The sequence below is a fragment of the Sphaerodactylus townsendi genome, linkage group LG03, assembly GCF_021028975.2.
Source record: "Sphaerodactylus townsendi isolate TG3544 linkage group LG03, MPM_Stown_v2.3, whole genome shotgun sequence".
NCBI lineage: Eukaryota > Metazoa > Chordata > Lepidosauria > Squamata > Sphaerodactylidae > Sphaerodactylus > Sphaerodactylus townsendi.
The window spans coordinates 167,840,165-167,858,622 of record NC_059427.1 but is presented as its reverse complement, the minus strand read 5'-3'; the positions used below and the strand labels follow the sequence as shown (position 1 = coordinate 167,858,622).

The window sequence follows — 18,458 nt, the reverse complement described above, 5'->3', positions numbered from 1 at the left end:
TTACACCCACAAAGCCTTTTATTTCTGCTTCTATGGAATTCCTTACATTGTGGCAGGAATCCTAGTTCATCTATATTCCTAGTGCAGTGCACCTCTGGTGTCTCGGCATGGAGAGGTTGAATATTCCTGTGGAAGGTGCGGTAGCCCCCAAAGAGGGCTTCGAGCTTTCCCTTCTGGATTTGGAGGAACCGGCGGGAGAACGGGTCTCGCTAGTAACTCTTTCCCGTCCTCGTATCGACATGAGTTTTCCCTTACTCCGTCGGCACGAGGGACGAGGAGGCGATCATGTGGACTTACATGAGTCGTTTGGGGCGCTGTCTATGGATCGAGCGCCTGTGGATCGGATATCTGCCCGTTTCCATGTGGATTACAAACCTCAGGTGCAGCCTGTCACGGAGGAGACGGGTCTGACCACCTTTCATGCGGCAACGCAGGAGTCCATTGAACGATTCCTGGACTCGTATTTTGGTGATGCTCCCAAGAATCCACCATGGCCCCCAGATCCCGGATTAGCAGCTGGATCTGAGATGTCCCGTGGAGCCACCGGTGGGCACGACGTCCTGCGGTCAGAGGAAGAGGAGTCCGGAGAGAGCCTGCACTCCCTTCCGGATCTATTCCCTCTCCCATCGAAAGAGAGCTGGGATGAGGAAGTGGGCCGACTGCGAGATGCCCAAGAAGCATGGGCCCGTGAACGGCAGCTATGGGAAGAGGAACGAGAACAGCTGCAGCAAGAGCGTGAAAACCTGCAAAGAGACCGGGATGCATTGACTCGCAAGGAGAGAGAGCTGGCTGCCTTGGAGAGGGAACTGAAGCAGCAGCAGAACAGGACAACCCAAGTTGGAGTCTCCGCTGTCACTGGTACAGCCGGCGCCAGAGGGGCGACGCTGCTGGGTCCTGCCACCTTCCAAGGACCGGCTCCCGCCAGAACGCCAGCGGCACCGGCGTTGGTACCTCCACCTCCACCGATTCCAGCCCCCCCTGCGCAACCACCGCCCTTGCGGGCGCCAAGGGCCGTGGAGAGGGGATACTACAGGCCTCCAATACCTGCCCGTTTCGATGGGACCGCTTCCAAACTTCCCTACTTCATCTTGCAACTCGATGCCCACATGGAGGACTATGATGATTTATACCGGTCTGAGCGCGAAAAAATACGGGACATCGGCTCAGTCCTGGATGGGGCGGCAGCCGACTGGTTTGTGACTCTTTTGAACCTGCAAGATGAGGATACTCGCACGGTGCCCGCATTCCTCCAAGCCTTAAGGGCTCGCTTCCAAGATCCGGGTGCTGAAAATGAAGCTATCCGCACCATCAAATCTATCCAGCAAGGCAACCGCTCGTTTGCAGAATTTGCCCGTGAATTTCGTGCGGCGGCTGCTCGACTCCCTCCTGAGTGGCCTGAGCGCATGAAATGCGAATACTTCTCGGATGCTGTCGACGGCAAGTTGCGTGAAACGGTGTTTTTAATTCGGATCCCCCGCACTATTGCTGATTGGATCGAATTGGGATCCCAAGTGGCGTCTCGTTTGGAATACGCTCGTGCCGGGGGCCGCCCACGCCCAAAACCCGCCACTACGACCACTACTGCGACCACCAAGCCAAGCCCAGCCGCCCCTACCGAGACCACCTCCGAGCGTCGTCGCCGGCTGGGATTGTGTCTTTACTGCGGAGGACCAGGTCATCTAGCCGCCAACTGCCCGAAAAAACAGAAGCCAACCGCTCCGGCTGCGCGCACCCCATCTGCCAAGCCACCACGCAAATCCGGGCCGCCCCCAACAGGCGCGTTCAAGGCAGTTATTGAAGGCGACCCAGAGGTGGGGGAAGCAGCTGTGTGCCTTTCTTCAGCCCCCATGGACATGGGTTCGACTCCAGACGTGGTGAGTGAAGGCAGCGCCCCCATCACAATCCAAGCGTTTCTGGCCAACCCCGCTAAGCATACTCGTATTATAGCCTCAGCCCTTGTAGATTCTGGCTGCTCCCATTGCTTAATGCATTTGCCCCAGGTGGCGGAGGAATTTGGGTCTAGACCAAGTCCCCCTAGCTAAGCCCATACCATTCACCCAAATGAATGACAGTCCTCGGGGAAGCGAAGGACCGGCCCAGTTCAAAACGCATAACGGTCCCTCCTCAGCTTCGCCGACCATTTGGGAGAAAATTAGTTTTTATTCTGGCGCCAGGTATTCAAACACTCCATAGTTCTGGGCATGCCATGGTTGTTGTTGCGCCAGACAAAATTCATTTTGGAAGAAAGGATCTTAGAATTCCACTGGCCCCCCCTGCGGTGAACACATGAATTGGGGGGAAAACTTCGGCTTCTCCTGGGACACCCCCCCCCCCCCTGGCTTCATCCAGCGATGCCAGCTCCTAACTGCTCCCGATTCTACCGACCATTCCACCGGCTTACCAAGATTTGGCCAGAGTATTTCCAGGAGCAAGAGTGCGATCAGCTGCCACCCCATAGGAACACTGACTGCAAAATCATTAATACAGCCAGAGGCGCAGCTGCTTAAAGGTGGGAATCTACCGCATGAGTCCCAATGAAGAGAAGGAACCCGTTGCCTTCTTAGACAAGAACCTACGCTCGCGGGTTCATGTTTGTGAACTACCAAACACACACGCGCTGCTCCTGTATTGTTTGTAAAAAAGAAAGATGGCTCTTCTGACTCTGCACCCGATTACCGAGGACTCAATGCAGTCTCTCTGTCCAATAAATACCCTTTGCCGTTAATCAAGGACCTTCTAGACGCATTGTTAGGCAGGGGCAGCATCTTCACTAAGTTGGACTTGAGAGAAGCTTACTATAGAGTCCAAATTGCTGGGGAGCTATAGACACCTGACTGCATTTAACACGAAGTTTGGACAGTTTGAATACTTAATAATGCCATTCGGGGTTAAGTGGGGCCCCAAGCTTTTATGGCCCCTTATCAGCGAAGTTCTCCATGATTTATTGTACAAGGGAGTAGTTGTGTATTTAGATGACGTTTTAATCTATTAAGCAAACCATGGAGGAACATGAAGCGTTGGTTCGAGAAGTGTCAGAAAGCGTTTGCTCAACAACTCTCCCTCTTTGCCAAACTTTCGATATGCTGTTTCCACCAAACCTCTATTGACTATTTGGGTTACCGGATCTCGCCCGGGGGGCCTCAAGATGAATCCTGCTAAGATTGATGCAGTCCTCCAGTGGCCTGCCCCTACCAACCGAAAGGAGCTCCAATCACTACAGGGTTTTGCTAATTTCTATCGTGACTTTATACCCCAATTCGCTGAACTGACTCTCCCACTCACAGACCTCTTACGCACTAAGGGTAAAGATCCATTGACTGCCAAACCCGGGGCCCCCCTTTCCTGGTCTAAAGAGATGTCCAGACAGCCTTTCCAGCTTTTAAAATCTGCTTTTACTGCAGAACCTATCCTGAAGCACCCTGATCCGGATCTCCCATTTGTGGTTCAGCATTGGATTACCTCGGACAAAGCGCTTAGGGCAACCCTGTTGCAGAAAAATAAAGATGGTAGGCTGGTTCCGTGTGCTTATTTATCCAAGAAATTCTCCGGTTACTGGAAGCTCCAACTGGACTGTAGGGGATAAAGAGACTGTGACCATCAAAGTAGCACTCTCCACTTGGCGCCACTGTGGCTGGAAGGGGCTAAACACCCCTTTCAAAAGTTTGAGCCGGATCCACAAGAACAGGCCGCCCTCTCCACCCCCCCCTCAAGATGTCCAGCGAAGCTTAACTTCGTTAGGCCCGATTTCTTTTTTCGTTTCTCTTTCACGGTCCACTTTTTCCCCGGAAAAACCAATAAACTGGCTGATGCGCGGCTCGCGCCCTACCCGGGGAGGGGGGTGGAGCTGCCTTACGGGACATTCCGCGCACTGTTCTCTCCCCCTCCCAGTGGGGCTGGCTGTCACCCGATCTCAGACATCCGCTCCTCCTTCTCCGCCCATTCCCAGCCTGGTCTCTCCTTTCCCTCGGGGAACTTCGAGGAGGCGGGGCTGCGCGAGCCTCCAGCCGGAGGAAGGTGACTCGAATTGCGTTTGGAGAATGGCGTTTGGCGGCGGGGGGGGATTGTTGGTACGATGCCTCCCCCCCTCCGTGGCTTGAGTTCGAGGCCTGCCATGACGCCATCCCTCGACTGGACATTTTGGCTTTCTAAAAACTCTGCATTTGGCCCGCCGTCCAGTTCTGGTGGCGTAGCGATGCGCATGGGACATTGAGACGTATATTAAAGGTTGCTCTGTTTGTGCTGAAGCCAAGAGCGTTCCGGGAAAACCCCATGGTCTGTTGAAACCTCTCCCAGTGACCTCCCGCCCCTGGGAAGTCATCTCCATGGATTTTATTACAGATTTGCCAGAAAGTTATGGCAACGCGGTCTTGTGGGTGGTGGTGGACTTATTTTCTAAACAAACCCATTTTATTCCCTGTGCTTCCATCCCCTCAGCTCCCTAAGTTAGCCGCGTCCTGTTCATTCAACATGTTTACCGTCTACACTCCCGCCCCGTTAAGGTGGTCTCCGACCGCTGACCCCAATTCATTTCAAAGTTCTGGAAAGCTTTTCTAGAGGTTGTTTGGGGGCCGCCCATTGTCGCCATACCTACGTTCAAAGTGGCGGTGATGCGAGGAGAGCGAACAGAACCCTAGAGCAGTGGCTACGTTGTTACACCAACTATCACCAAGACATTTAGTGCGAGCTGATTCCGTTTGCGGAAATGCAGCCTATAACAATGCGGTTCATAGCAATTTTAAAAAGACCCCCTTTGAAATTGTGTCAGGTCGCTCCTTCCATGCCACAACTACCTGCGGAAGCATTGGATCCCTCGGGAGTTTCAACAATGGATTTCTTCTCTGGCCGAGGGAACGGAAATGGTCCAGGCTGCCTTTAAGCAGGCCCCAAGACTCCCAAAAACTGGCGGATAAGCACCGCTTCGGATTTCCCTCTGCGTGTGAAGCCTGGGTGTATTTGTCTTACCAAAAGAAACCTCAGAGGCGTTACATAGAATTTTCAAGAAATTAGGCAAAAGATTACGTTGGGACGCCGGTTACTAAAGTAATTAATGATGTCACTGCCGGAGATTGGACTTACCTAATTCTCTTGGTAACATCCATCCTGTCTTTGTTCCAGGTTACTCAAAGGGAGGCTCCCATTTCCGATGCCTGCTTGCGACCCTGTAGAGAGACCCCCACCGACTATTGATTGATTACAAGCATTCTGAAATTGGCGTATCCTGGACTCTCGCTTTAATCGCATAACGCTTACAATATTTTGGTCTCTTGGGTGGGGTATTCCTCTGGAATTAATCCAATGGGTCTACTCCGAAAATATTGACGCCTTACGCCCCTCATTTCTACTCCCGCCGGACCTTTCCGCTTTCAAACCACAGGGGGAGGGTCTTTTTTAAGGGAGGCAGAGTGTAAAAGGATTCCAATGGCGTGTTGATGTACGGGCGAGCCGCCCGACCATGACTGACATTCCTGGCCCGGAGGCTGACGGGCCAGCTTCTTCGGCCGGAGACCTTATCTCTCCGAGGGAGATGAGGCCTCCGTTCCCATGGGAATCCGGGAGGGGGAATGGGATGCAGTGAGTTATAACCTGTGTTTTTGGCGGGAGGTCTCATTCCTGCCACTGCGTGTACGTGAGCTTTCTAAGATGTCTTAATAAACGGTCTTTTACACCCACAAAGCCTTTTATTTCTGCTTCTATGGAATTCCTTACAGGCACCTTAAGTAATTTTCAGCATGGACTTCGGTGAGTCAGAGCTTACTTCATCAGATGCCTGAATTGTACATCCATTATGCAGATCTATTTACACTGCAAAGTAATGACTGTATATTAAAGGGACCTTTTCTTTCTTTGCAGCCCTGAGTATAAATGCATCAGTCGCCACTGGACTCCAGGTATATTGTGAAAATCTGTGGTTAGATTTTGCTGGCACTGAATGCATTTTGTTGTCTCTGGGTTTGCTTCTGTACACAGTTCAAAGTGTTGTTTTAGACATATAAAAGACAAGGATGCCTGAAGGACAAGGATGCCTGTATTCTCTCCCTCTGAGCACTTTTCTACCACCATGTGCTCCAAAAGCAAAGGTGGGCCTCATGGACAGAAAAAGCGTGTGGGGGAGGGGTCCCCAAAATGGAGAGTTCAATTCCCTTTAGCAGTTTACTTTAAAAAATAAATAAAGATCCCCACTCCCTTTTTTCTACCTGATGGCCAGGAGAAATAAAATGGCCACACCAGTCCCAGGGAATGGCCGCCAGTGCTTTCTCTATATAAAGAACTGCCACCAGCACATCTAACTTGGAAGGAAGGAAGGAAGGAAGGAAGGAAGGAAGGAAGGAAGGAAGGAAGGAAGGAAGGAAGGAAGGAAGGAAGGAAGGAAGGAAGGAAGGAAGGAAGGAAGGAAGGAAGGAAGGAAGGAAGGAAGGAAGGAAGGAAGGAAGGAAGGAAGGAAGGAAGGAAGGAAGGAAGGAATTCAAATGCTACTAGACTCAATAATTTCAGGAATCCAGACAGAAACAGAAAACTCTGACTGAGCAACTGACAAATGAAGATGCCAGCCACAGATGCAGGTGAAATGTAAAGAGAAAATGCTACTAAAACCTGGCCATACAGTCCGGAAACCACACAACACCCCAACTGACAAATGGAATAACATTTGTCATCTCTTGCCTAAAATCTGAAACCACTGTTTGCTCCCATGATATCTTGGCTGCCTGACATGTCCAGAATAGTATTCTGAAACCGTGTTGCACTAAATAGGGGCAGTTTCCATGTTGAAGCTAACATGGAGACGGTAGAAGATATATCTGGAGAATCTCTCATTCCCCCAAGCTTTTCTCAGATGGACTAAATTGAAAGGAACACCGCCCCAGGAAGACCCCAGCGCCCGCTAACACTCACCCGGAATTCTAGCACATCCACAAAGGTGTGGTAATAGGAAGTAAATGTCCGGAAAATTTCTGCTTTCTCTTTGTGCACTGGCCCCAGATGGTGCTGTAAAGAAAAAACACGGTGTGAGCAAGTGGAACTGCTCCTTCAGAAAACATCACAATTGCATGAGGCCTGACACAGCCCTCGGGAGCTGGGCCATCGAAAGGTTGCCAGCTCCCGGTTGAGGAATTCCTGGAGATTTGGGGGTGGAGCCTAGGGAGGGCAGAGTGGAGTATAAATCATATTGTCAAGCTCCAAATCTGCCAGTTTCTCCAGGGGAATTGGCATCTATACTCTAGAGATGAGTCATGAAACTTCTATCAGCAGAGTTTAAAGCGGAGTCACTCTGGTAAGATGAGAAGGTCTATAGCAGAGGTCTTCAAACTATGGCCCTCCAGATGTTCAGGAACTACAATTCCCATCAGCCCTGCTACTTGGCCATGCTGGCAGAGGCTGATGGGAATTGTAGTTCCTGAACATCTGGAGGGCCATAGTTTGAAGACCCCTGGTCTATGGTCTTCTTGCTCTCACTGCAACCTTCTATCACACTTGGAAAAGAATACTCTTCACGCAAGATGTGGAAGGCTTTTACTTTAGCAATTGCAATGTTACGCAAGTCTATGCTATACAAGACTATAAAACTATACAGAACTCTTCAGCAATAACACAGTTCAACACACACTGAACTTAACTCAGATTCTATCTGAACTTTGCATATAAAATACATTCAACAGGATACTTTTCCCTGTGCAGGCAACTGCCTCTCACTGGTCTAGAGTTACAGTTGAACTAACCAATCATGTCTCTGACTGACTGTCTCTGGCCTCTGGGGTTGCAAACTTCTGCTGACTTACAAGATGACCTTTTTGCGAACCTTTACTCTCTTTTTTTAATCATGACAACTTCCAGGCCACATTGAGAGGTTGGCAACTCTACAAAGGGTAGCTCAAAAGTAAAATAAAGGATGTTCTCCCCTTAAAACTCTGTTTGGTCCATAATGCTGCATTCTAGCACATAACAGGATTTTTAAAAAACTGAACTTCAGAAAAATAATTTTACTTGCTTACTTTAAAACCATTCAGTTGGTTCTTTCAGGGACTGACAGAAAAGCAGGGCAAAACACTTCAAAATATTTTGCATTACTAAGGTTGTAATCTTAAAGCCACTTTCCCAAGTGTAAGCTGAAGTCATGCCCGCGAGGGTCACCAGGAAGAGGCGAGACGCGGAGATACCATCTGGTGGAGAGAGCCAGCAGCAGGAAGCGCGGGATTCCGTGATCCTGGCAACTCTGCCGTGTGCTAGGCTCTGCCTCCTTTTATTAGGGTTTACAAGAGGGGGGGCAATGTGGGCGGACCGGGAGGCAGGAGAGCGGGAGAGCGGGAGATCATCATGTGATGCATGATCTCATAGGGCTGCTACGTGCAGGAGGAAGCGTCCGCGTCTGGGTCTAATCCACACCTGGGGGCAAGAGCCCCTTTGTCCCTTTGTCTGGGACATCTGGTGACCGTGAGTCAGGCATCTCATGACCTGTGACTCACGGGGGAACGGGGGTTGGGGGAGCGAGTGCGCCCAGAAGGCCGTAGCCGGCACCGGCATTCCAGGCGCTCTTTCTACGGTTCTGCTGGGTTCGCGGGCTCACCCCTACAGTAAGCACCACTGAATTACATGGGACTTACTTCTGAGTAGTGGACTTGCTTGTGAGCATCTATTACGGCTCCCTAAATTTCTCAAAAATGATCATAAGAACTCTTATTATGGCTCCTTAAAGGCTAACATTACTTCTGATAAAATATGCAAAAGCTTATGCTAAAATTAAAAAAAATGGATGTATGATCAGGTTGGTTCTAATAAAAGATTCTATATGGATTGTGTTCTTATCTATCCATGATTAACACCCACGTATCTTAAGGTTAGACTACATCAGGGTCAGAGCCTTTAATAGTAGTAGATGAGTTACAAAGTAGGCATGAGTTACAAAGTTTAAAATAAAATACAGAGATTTAAAAGATAAAATACAGAGCAAAATTAGGGTTGTTTGTTTATGACCATACATAAACCTGGCCGTTTGCTCTAGAGCAGTGGTGGCGAACCTATGGCACGGGTGCCAGAGGTGGCACTCAGAGCCTTCTCTGTGGGCACGTGCAAAGAAAGTCCCCCACCCCCACCCCACATCTAGGCTGGTCTGGGCTGCTGGGCTCGATTATTAGCATTAAACCTAAGACCAAGTTTGGGGGAAGCAGTGTATGTAACCCTGTTAAGCGCTGTTAAACCCCATTGATTTTCATGAGAAGAACTAAAGCTCGATCCTTTACCTGGGAGTAAGCTCAATTTCTGGCAATGGGGCTTGCTTCTGAGTAAACCCTCCTAGGGTCGTGATTCACCTGTTGGAATGGTTGAACGGTTGCTTCAAAGCAAAGCCACCAAGCTTACTCCCAAGTAACGCATGCCTCGGAGCCAACTGTTTTTTCTAAACTAAAACCTCAGTATTCAGGTTAAATTGCTGTGTTGGCACTTTGCGATAAGTGGGTTTTGGGTTGCAATTTGGGCACTCCATCTTGAAAAGGTTTGCCATCACTGCTGCAGAGCATCCCTGTATTCCTTGTTTAACTGCTGGTCTGTCCAGCTCTCTAAGCCCATCAATAAAGTGGAGAGAAACTTCGTTCTGGCCCTATTATGAAGGGGGCAACAATACAGAACATGATGTACAGTTTCTGCAGTTTTCAACGTGCAGTTGTAGAAACGTTTGCTATGGGGTTTATTGGAACTTCTTCCATCCCTCAAAGCGGAAGGAATCACACTGCATCTGGCCAAAGTGATGGCACGTCGGTACTCCGGATCGGAAAGAGCAAACAGATATCTGGTCACTCCTAGGTGGCCGTAAGAGACGCCAAGGGAGAGGGGAGAGCAGAACTTTTTTGCATGGGCCATCAAGTCCTGATGTTCTAATTCAAAAAGTCTACATTTTATAGTGGAGAAGATCTCATTGGGAGGGAGCATGGCTATATCGTCTGGAGGTATATCGCCTGTAATAGGCATCCAGGGTTAGACTACATAATACTCTCACTGTGTGACTACCTCAACACAAGTTATTTGTCTCACAATCTGATTCTTTAGGTCACCTGTAGCTACCTCTCAGACATTCTGGATCACTGCTTATTTTATTTTATTTGCCATCAAGTCACATCTGACTTACGGCGACCCCTAGTGGGGTTTTCAAGGCGAGAGAAATTCAGAGATGGTTTACCATTGCCTGCCTCCAGTCACAACCCTGGTATTCCTCGGAGGTCTCTCATCCAAATACTTGGCTGGGTCAACCCTGCTTTGTTTCTGAGTTCTGACGAGATCTAGCTAGCCTGCGCTAGCCAGATCAGTATTTAAAAGTATGTTTTATGGTATGCAATAAATATGCAGTTGGTGCCTAACACCTTCTCAGTATTCAACATACAGTATTTTCTTCCTGGGAAAATGTTTTTCTCTTCCTCATGCTCTCTCTCTCTCACACACACATACCTCATTGCAAAAAGTGTGACATCGTCCTGTATGTAATTACTGGCCCAAGAGTCAGCTATTGTTTGTAACATTATTACAATGAATCTGCTTGCCTTCCAAGCTTGCCTTGTTTTGTGACCTTTTACGTCTCTCCTTATTTTATTGCTGTTTTTTTTAAAAAAAAGACGATTTACCCCTCCTCCAGCAAAGCCATGAACGTCAGCACGAGCTTCACGTCCCTTATGGAATGGCAGAGCACCTTATTTACATGCAGAACATCTCAGATTCAATCCTTTGCCCTTACACTTTAAAAGATTTCAGGATGAAAAACGGCTCTGTCTGAGACTCTACAGAGCTGTTGCCAGTCAAGGTAAACAACCTCAGCAATGCCAGCTCCAGCTTGGGAAATTCCTGGAGATTTGGGGACAGAGTATGGGAAGGGTGTAGTTCTAGGAGGGAGTTCAGTGGGGATGTGATCCCTTCTGCCACTCCTCCAGGGAAACTAGTCACTGCAGTCTGTAGATCAGCTGTAATTCCAGGAGAGTTCAAAACCTGCCTGGAAATTGGAAACCCTAAGAGTAGAATCCACTGGTCTGTGTGTGTGTGTGGGGGGGGGGGGTGAATTGTGGCATGAGGGTACACCAGTGAGAGTGCCCCATACACTGGCACAAGGAACAAATACACCTGTGTGGGGAGCAAATATTCCAGTGGCAGCGTGCCACAGTGGCTAACCAGCACAAAACCCTGGCCCAACCCAGCCTCTGGCACCCAGCCCCAGGTCAAATTCTCCCTGCAACCACCGAACTCCCACCCCCTTCCACCATGCCACTGCCTCACAACCCACCCACCCCCAAACAAAACTTTTCCTCTTCTAAATAAGGGTGATTTCCCACTGGCGATTAATCCTGGGACAGTCACCCAAAATATCCAGGTTTCCTCGTGATCTCCCCACTGCTGAACCACGGAACACAGATCAGTCCCATTTCTGACCCCCCCCCCATCACGGGATTTTCCTGGATCTGCTTGTATATGCACCTTTTTGAAAAAAACCACTCCATTGGGAGCTAATAAGAGATGGGGGCTACACATTTGAGGGTCCATAACTTTGCCCCCCATGAACCAAACTTGGGTGGTATCATCAGGAGGGTCTCCTAAAGATACTCTGAAAGTGTGGTGCTGCTAGCTTAACAATTGCACCCCTGACACCAGGCACGCCCCCCCCCCCCCGGGGGCAGGCCTAGAGGTCTTCGCTAGAAACATGCTGCAGTGTGGATGTTGGAACCTGGATGAAAAGGTGCCGATTCCTTTGAAACTTGATTGTACCTAGGTTAAATTTTCAGTGGGAATTTGGCCAAAGAGGCACCAGCCAGCAACATACTGGGGGTTGGGTTAAGGCCAAGGAGGGCGCTTCTTCCCTGGCCAGTGTGTTGCCAGCTGGTGTCACTCAAAGGAGGAAAAGGTTTGTTAGGGTGTTGTTGTTTTTTTGACGGCAGGGCAGCAGTAACAGTTGAGGGCTGGGCACTGGGGGGGTGGGGGGAGAGACCCAGGCAAATGGTGCCTGAGTCATTTCCCCCTCTCCCCCACTTCCCTAGTTCCACCAAGGAGGTGTGGCACAGCTCTGCAATACCCAAATGTGGAAGCTGCAGCTGCACCAGTGCTCCTTTACCACAGAAGCACATGCTGGTGCATGTGGAAGCATTCCAGAGGTGCTCCTGAGGGCAGAGTAGACTTTAGTCAGCTTCCAGAGGGCTTTCAGCTCGGGAATGCCCCCCCTATGCTGCAACTTATGCCATTGAAAGAGCATGCACACGTCACTGAAAACCAACAGCGAATCATCAGGTTTGGGACTTTATGCATGTTTGCAAAGTCCCCACACCTCCCCAATCCTCTTTGGAGGCAATGTGGCACCATTCCCGTCTGCCACAAAACTGCCCCCCTCCCCGTAGATTGCACTGCCTGTCTGATTCAGTATAAAGTAGCTGCATCTTCTTCCACAGAAATGGATCCTCATGCTAGCACAATGAATAAATTCCAGGGGCGTAACGAGGCAGCCCTGGGAAAACTGTAGCCCTGGGCAAAACCTGAGTTGGATGCCCCCCCCCCCCCATGGGCGGCCACTCCACCACGACCAATTTTTTTTTGCACCAGGACATTGGTGCCTGCAGGGGGTGCATTTTTAGACATATCAGCACCAAAATTTCAGCATATCATTAGGAGACTGTCCTTATGCTACTCCCCAAGTTTGGTGAGGTTTGGTTCAAGGAGTCCAAAGTTATGGACTCCCAAAGGGGGGTTCCAAATTAGGAGATGGGGGCTACAGTTTTGAGGGTCCATAACTTTGGCCCCCCTGAACCAAACTGCACCAAACTTGGGGGGTGCCATCATCTCCAGATGATACCCTGAAATTTTGGTGCCAATACATCCAAAAATGCACCCCCTGCAGGAACATCCTAGAAATTTGCCCAAGAATCTTTGTTCTGCATTGAGTTTTCTGCATTGCTGTCAATGGGGGTTGTAGGCTGTGGGGGGCACATTTCTGAAGGCACAGTCTCAAATCTTTCAGGGTCTCATCAGGAGACTGCCCTAATGATACCCCCCCCCCCAAGTTTGGTGCAGTTTGGTTCAGGGGGGCCAAAGTTAGCCTAAAAACTGAGCCCCCTGCAGGCCAAAAATTGAAAACCACTAAAAATACCCAAAAACGAACCCAGCATTTTGATGCCCCCCACAAGGTGATGCCCTGGGCAGCTGCCCACCTTGCCCAATGGGCATTACGCCAGTGATAAATTCAGCATCAGTTTTTGCTGCAAGAGACTCCTTTAGTGCCTGGAATGCCCTTAAGATCCAACTATCCATGCAAATGCTGCTGTTATTTAAGCTATGATACAGACAGTGCCAAAAAGTGAGAATTCTGTTGACAGAACCACAGTAGACCCAATTTCCCCATCCCAGTTCTGCAAGTCTCACCGTGCTGCTCCGTATGTCCACGTTAGGGAACTTCTTGTTGATATATTTGATGCAGGGCTCCATGGCCTTCTCTGTGAAGAAGGGTGGCTTGGCCCGGGGATCGGTGCATGTCTGCAAAGATAAACAAAAGCTCCTGTCATTCCCTCTCTCATGTGATCAGCTCCCAACGTCACAGCCTCTTTGCTAACAAGTGAGCCCAACTCAGACCGTGGGTAATCTTTGCTCTTGCTGAAAACATGGCGGGGGGGACATATGGCAGTCTTCCAAGACAGTCAGTTTCTGACCTCATCATATGGAACAGAGGCATGGGGGGGGGGGTGAAATGGCGCCCAGGGCAACATCTGCTCCAGGCACAACCACCCCCGCCCCTCCTCACTTCCCGGGCACCACCACCACCACCCCCGCACCCCACTGACCTTAGCCAGTGGGAGCAGCCTGGCTGGGCCGCTGCTGGGCGACCCTTGACCTTGTCCCGCCAGGCTGCTCCTCCACCAGCTGAAAGAGCAGCCTGGAGGGCGGGGCTGAGGGCTGCCTGGCAGCGGCCCAGTCAGGGGCGTAACGAGGCAGCCCCGGGCAAACTGTAGCCCTGGGCAAAACCTGAGTTGGATGCCCCCCCCCCCCATGGGCGGCCACTCCACCATGACCAAAAATTTTTTTGCACCAGGACATTGGTGCCTGCAGGGGGTGCATTTTTAGACATATCAGCACCAAAATTTCAGCATATCATCAGAGGACTGTCCTTATGCTACTCCCCAGGTTTGGTGAGGTTTGGTTCAAGGAGTCCAAAGTTATGGACTCCCAAAGGGGGTGCCCCATCCCCCATTGTTTCCAATGGGAGCTAATAGGAGATGGGGGCTACAGTTTTGAGGGTCCATAACTTTGGCCCCCCTGAACCAAACTGCACCAAACTTGGGGGGTGCCATCATCTCCAGATGATACCCTGAAATTTTGGTGCCGATACATCAAAAAATGCACCCCCTGCAGGAACATCCTAGAAATTTGCCCAAGAATCTTTGTTCTGCATTGAGTTTTCTGCATTGCTGTCAATGGGGGTTGCAGGCTGTGGGGGGCACATTTCTGAAGGCACAGTCTCAAAGCTTTCAGGGTCTCATCAGGAGACTGCCCTAATGATACCCCCCAAGTTTGGTGCAGTTTGGTTCAGGGGGGCCAAAGTTATGGACCCTCAAAACTGTAGCCCCCATCTCCTATTAGCTCCCATTGGAAACAATGGGGGATAGGGGCACCTCCTTTGGGAGTCCATAACTTTGGACTCCCTGAACCAAACCTCACCAAACCTGGGGGGTAGCATAAGGACAGTCTCCTGATGATACGCTGAAATTTTGGTGCCGCTAGCCCAGGGGTAGGGAACCTGCGGCTCTCCAGATGTTCAGGAACTACAATTCCCATCAGCCTCTGTCAGCATGGCCAATTGGCTAATTTAGGCCAATAGCCTAAAAACTGCACCCCCTGCAGGCCAACAATGGAAAACCACTAAAATACCCAAAAACGAACCCAGCATTTTGATGCCCCCCACAAGGTGATGCCCTGGGCAGCTGCCCACCTTGCCCAATGGGCATTATGCCAGTGCCAGTCAGGCTGCTCCTTTGGCCAGCTGAAGGACAGGGCCAAGGGGAGGGGTGTTGGGAGAGATTTTCTGCCGCCCCCACATGAACAGCTGGCGTGTGCCCGGGGACATGAGACACCACATGTCCCCGTGAGCGCTCCGCCTCTGATATGGAAGCAGAACGTGCTGCGAAAGCAGCTACAGACAGATTGCCTCTCCCCCAATGCTCTGCCATTTAAGCAAGGCCTTCTGCAGGCGCCAACCATTAACAGGCAAAATCAACAAATGGGCAATATCTCTGTTGCAGTCTGCCACCTTACGGAATGGCTTACCTGAGGAGGTATCAATAGATAACCTATCTCAGACAGGGGTGAATCTACACAAATTGGTGCCTGGGGCAAGCTCTCAAATTACACACACATACACCCAAACCACTGACACCCATCTTTTAGATAACTGTACCACAATATCAACTCAAAAATAGAAGCAGTTAAGGGTTGTATACCCAGTTCTCCCTGTCCCATTTTACCCTCACACCAATCCTGTATGGCAGAGTGGGAATTTGAAACTGGGTCTCCTAGATATTGGTCCAACCAATTTTCCTTTTCAACAACAACAACAAAGCAGTGGTGCGACCGCACTTGGAGTACTGTGTCCAGTTCTGGTCGCCGCATCTCAAAAAGGATATTGAGGAGATAGAAAAAGTGCAGAGAAGGGCAACAAGGATAATTGAGGGACTGGAGCACCTTCCCTATGAGGAGAGGCTGCAGCGTTTGGGACTCTTTAGTTTGGAGAGGAGGCGGCGGAGGGGGGATATGATTGAAGTCTACAAAATTATGCATGGGGTAGAAAATGTTGACAGAGAGAAATTTTTCTCTCTTTCTCACAGTACTAGAACCAGGGGGCATTCATTGAAAATGCTGGGGGGAAGAATTAGGACTAATAAAAGGAAACACTTCTTCACGCAACGTGTGATTGGTGTTTGGAATATGCTGCCACAGGAGGTGGTGATGGCCACTAACCTGGATAGCTTTAAAAGGGGCTTGGACAGATTTATGGAGGAGAAGTCAATCTATGGCTACCAATCTTGATCCTCCTTGATCTGAGATTGCAAATGCCTTAACAGACCAGGTGATCGGGAGCAACAGCCGCAGAAGGCCATTGCGTTCACATCCTACATGTGAGTTCCCAAAGGCACCTGGTGGGCCACTGCGAGTAGCAGGGAGGTGGACTAGATGGACTTTGGTCTGATACAGCTGGCTTGTTCTTATGTTCTTATGTTCTTAACGGCTGTATCAAGAAAGAAATAATGCAAAGTATTTTGTTCATGAACTCATGAATGTATGCAACTGGCATTTTCCCATTTGGTTAAAGCAACTAAAACTAGCTCAACAGCTTGTTGGGACTGAATGGAATACCCATGCAGGTGTTTTGGAGAGCCAGCATGGTACAGAGTAGGACTAGGATTTGGGAGAGCCAAGACTGAACCCCATGCATATTTAGCCAGGGAAGCTCACTGTGTAACCTTAAGAAGAAGTTTCTTTGCAGAAATCTTTTTGCCTAAACATTTGGAACAAAAGGCATTGGGTGGGGTAAAATATCCAGGGTTTTCCCCAGGGTATAATATTGCTCTCCCCAACTTCTGGATCTGCCTCTTCCCCGGCCTCCCACCCACCTCTGGATCTGCCTATCATCACTCCTGGCAGAGGAGGCACATTGGCAGCAAGACCGGGTGAGTATCCGGCTCACTGCTGCACCCAATTGGGGCATATCTGAACCCAAGGAGAGGCAGGCGACTGGTGGCAGCTGCAGCAAACCGAGTGGAGTCTGGTTGCAAGATGCACAGGAAAAGGACGTATGGCAGGTGGTGTTGGTGTAACCCCTATGTTAAGAATGGGATGACCCAGAAAGGGGTGGAGTCTGAAAAGAAGCAGAAGGCTGCAGAACTCATGAGGTTGGAGGAAGCAAGGCTACCAGGCTGGGACCTTGCTTGATTTTTATAAGCCCTTAACACCTTGTTTAAGGTAACTGCAAAGTTGTTGGGAACTAGTGGGAAGGGAGTTGTTTATTTTTGCTATATTGTAAATGTTAGAATTGATTGTTTCAAGGTTTTTGTGTATGTAACTGGTGAGAGTTCTTTTGGGGACCTTCATCATCTTGAATCCAGTTCACCAAGCCTCTGGAGTCTTCATGAGCCAACCACCAGCAGGAAGAAATGGACTTGGCATTCATTCTCAGACTGTAATTAGGAGGACTTGGAATGAAACTTGAACAGGACCTTGGAGTGTTAAGTTAAACGTCAATGTTTGATAAGTATCATATGTTAAAGAAAGTAAACCATTTTGTTTACAATTTAGTTGTTGCAAACTCCTTCCAAGTTCTGCCCCACAGAACCCACAAGCAGAGGTTACACTGGCAGCAAGTCTTTCCTGCTCCTTGAGATGGCCCAGGCACCAAACCCCTTTCGCTTCCAGCCTTTGCCTCAGCTGGCTGGCTGTCTCCCGCTGCCATGGCGCACTCTCACTCGCCTTCCTTCCTGTACAACCGGCTGGGTGGGCAGTGCTGGGCACCCTGGGCTGTAAGACCTGCTCCGCTGTTGGGCCTGCAGAGTGAAGTCTCAGAGCAACTTTTTCAGGGAGGGCTGGCAGGCTTGGGCTGGCTGCTTTGCAAAGGAACAGCCTGCCCACTTGACCAGAGGCACTCTGCCACTCCCATCCTCTAACCTGGGGGGAGCCCCAGCCAGGCGGCGGCTGCCCCCACTCCTCACTGGGGCGGAGAGAGAAGGGGAGCTAGCCGAATGCACCCTCCGCTTGTGTTTGTGCCTGGGGCTCCTGCCCTCTCCTCCAGTTACGTGTCTGATCTTTGAGAAATTTTCTGTCTAAAGTCTTTTTTTGCTTTTTGCGAGTGGAGAGGTCACTCCTCCGTGGCAATCTCTTTCCAAGGACAGGTTGTCAGGCTAGCTAAATTAGATCATGTGTTTCAGCTGGGAATCTAGTATTTGGGAGGTGGGAATTCACTCACACCCTGGAAAGTTCCATTAAGACAGCTCCATAATTGTAGAGATCAGGAGGTTAGTGCCAGCATTCTCCATAAGTGCAGCTAATGAGATGAATAGCTGTTCACCTCTTCCCCCATTTTACCTCCTCTTGCTTCTGGAAAAGACACTTGTTATTAAACTGTGGAAACAATTCACCTCGAGGATCAATTGTACTTTACTAGAACTTTAGTAAGTACCCTGTTTCCCCAAATATAAGACATCCCCGGAAAATAAGCCGTAGTCGAGGGTTTGCTGAAGTGCGAAATATAAGGCATCCCCCGAAAGTAAGACGTAGCAAAGTTTTTGTTTGGAAGCATGCCCGATGAACAGAACACAGAAAAATAAAACATCCCCTGAAAATAAGACATGGTGCATCTTTGGGAGCAAAAATTAATATAAGACACTGTCTTATTTTCGGGGAAACACGGTAGATAGTTTTGTTGCTTCCTGTATATCCTGCTACTTCCTGCATGTCTTGCCTTT

At 49.7% G+C, this 18,458-nt stretch overlaps 1 protein-coding gene across 1 annotated transcript in view; it reads right to left on the bottom strand.

Moving 5' to 3' along the window:
- NCKAP1L (NCK associated protein 1 like) overlaps positions 1–13,481 on the bottom strand; it is a 640,546-nt gene extending 627,065 nt beyond the window's left edge. The window contains exons 1-2 of the mRNA XM_048487583.1: positions 13,375–13,481; positions 6,892–6,984 (exon numbers count right to left, since the gene is read on the bottom strand). Coding sequence (XP_048343540.1) covers positions 6,892–6,984; positions 13,375–13,437 — 156 coding nt within the window. The 5' untranslated portion in view covers positions 13,438–13,481. The remainder of the gene's footprint in view (positions 1–6,891; positions 6,985–13,374) is intronic.
- Between the last annotated feature and the right edge of the window lie 4,977 nt (positions 13,482–18,458).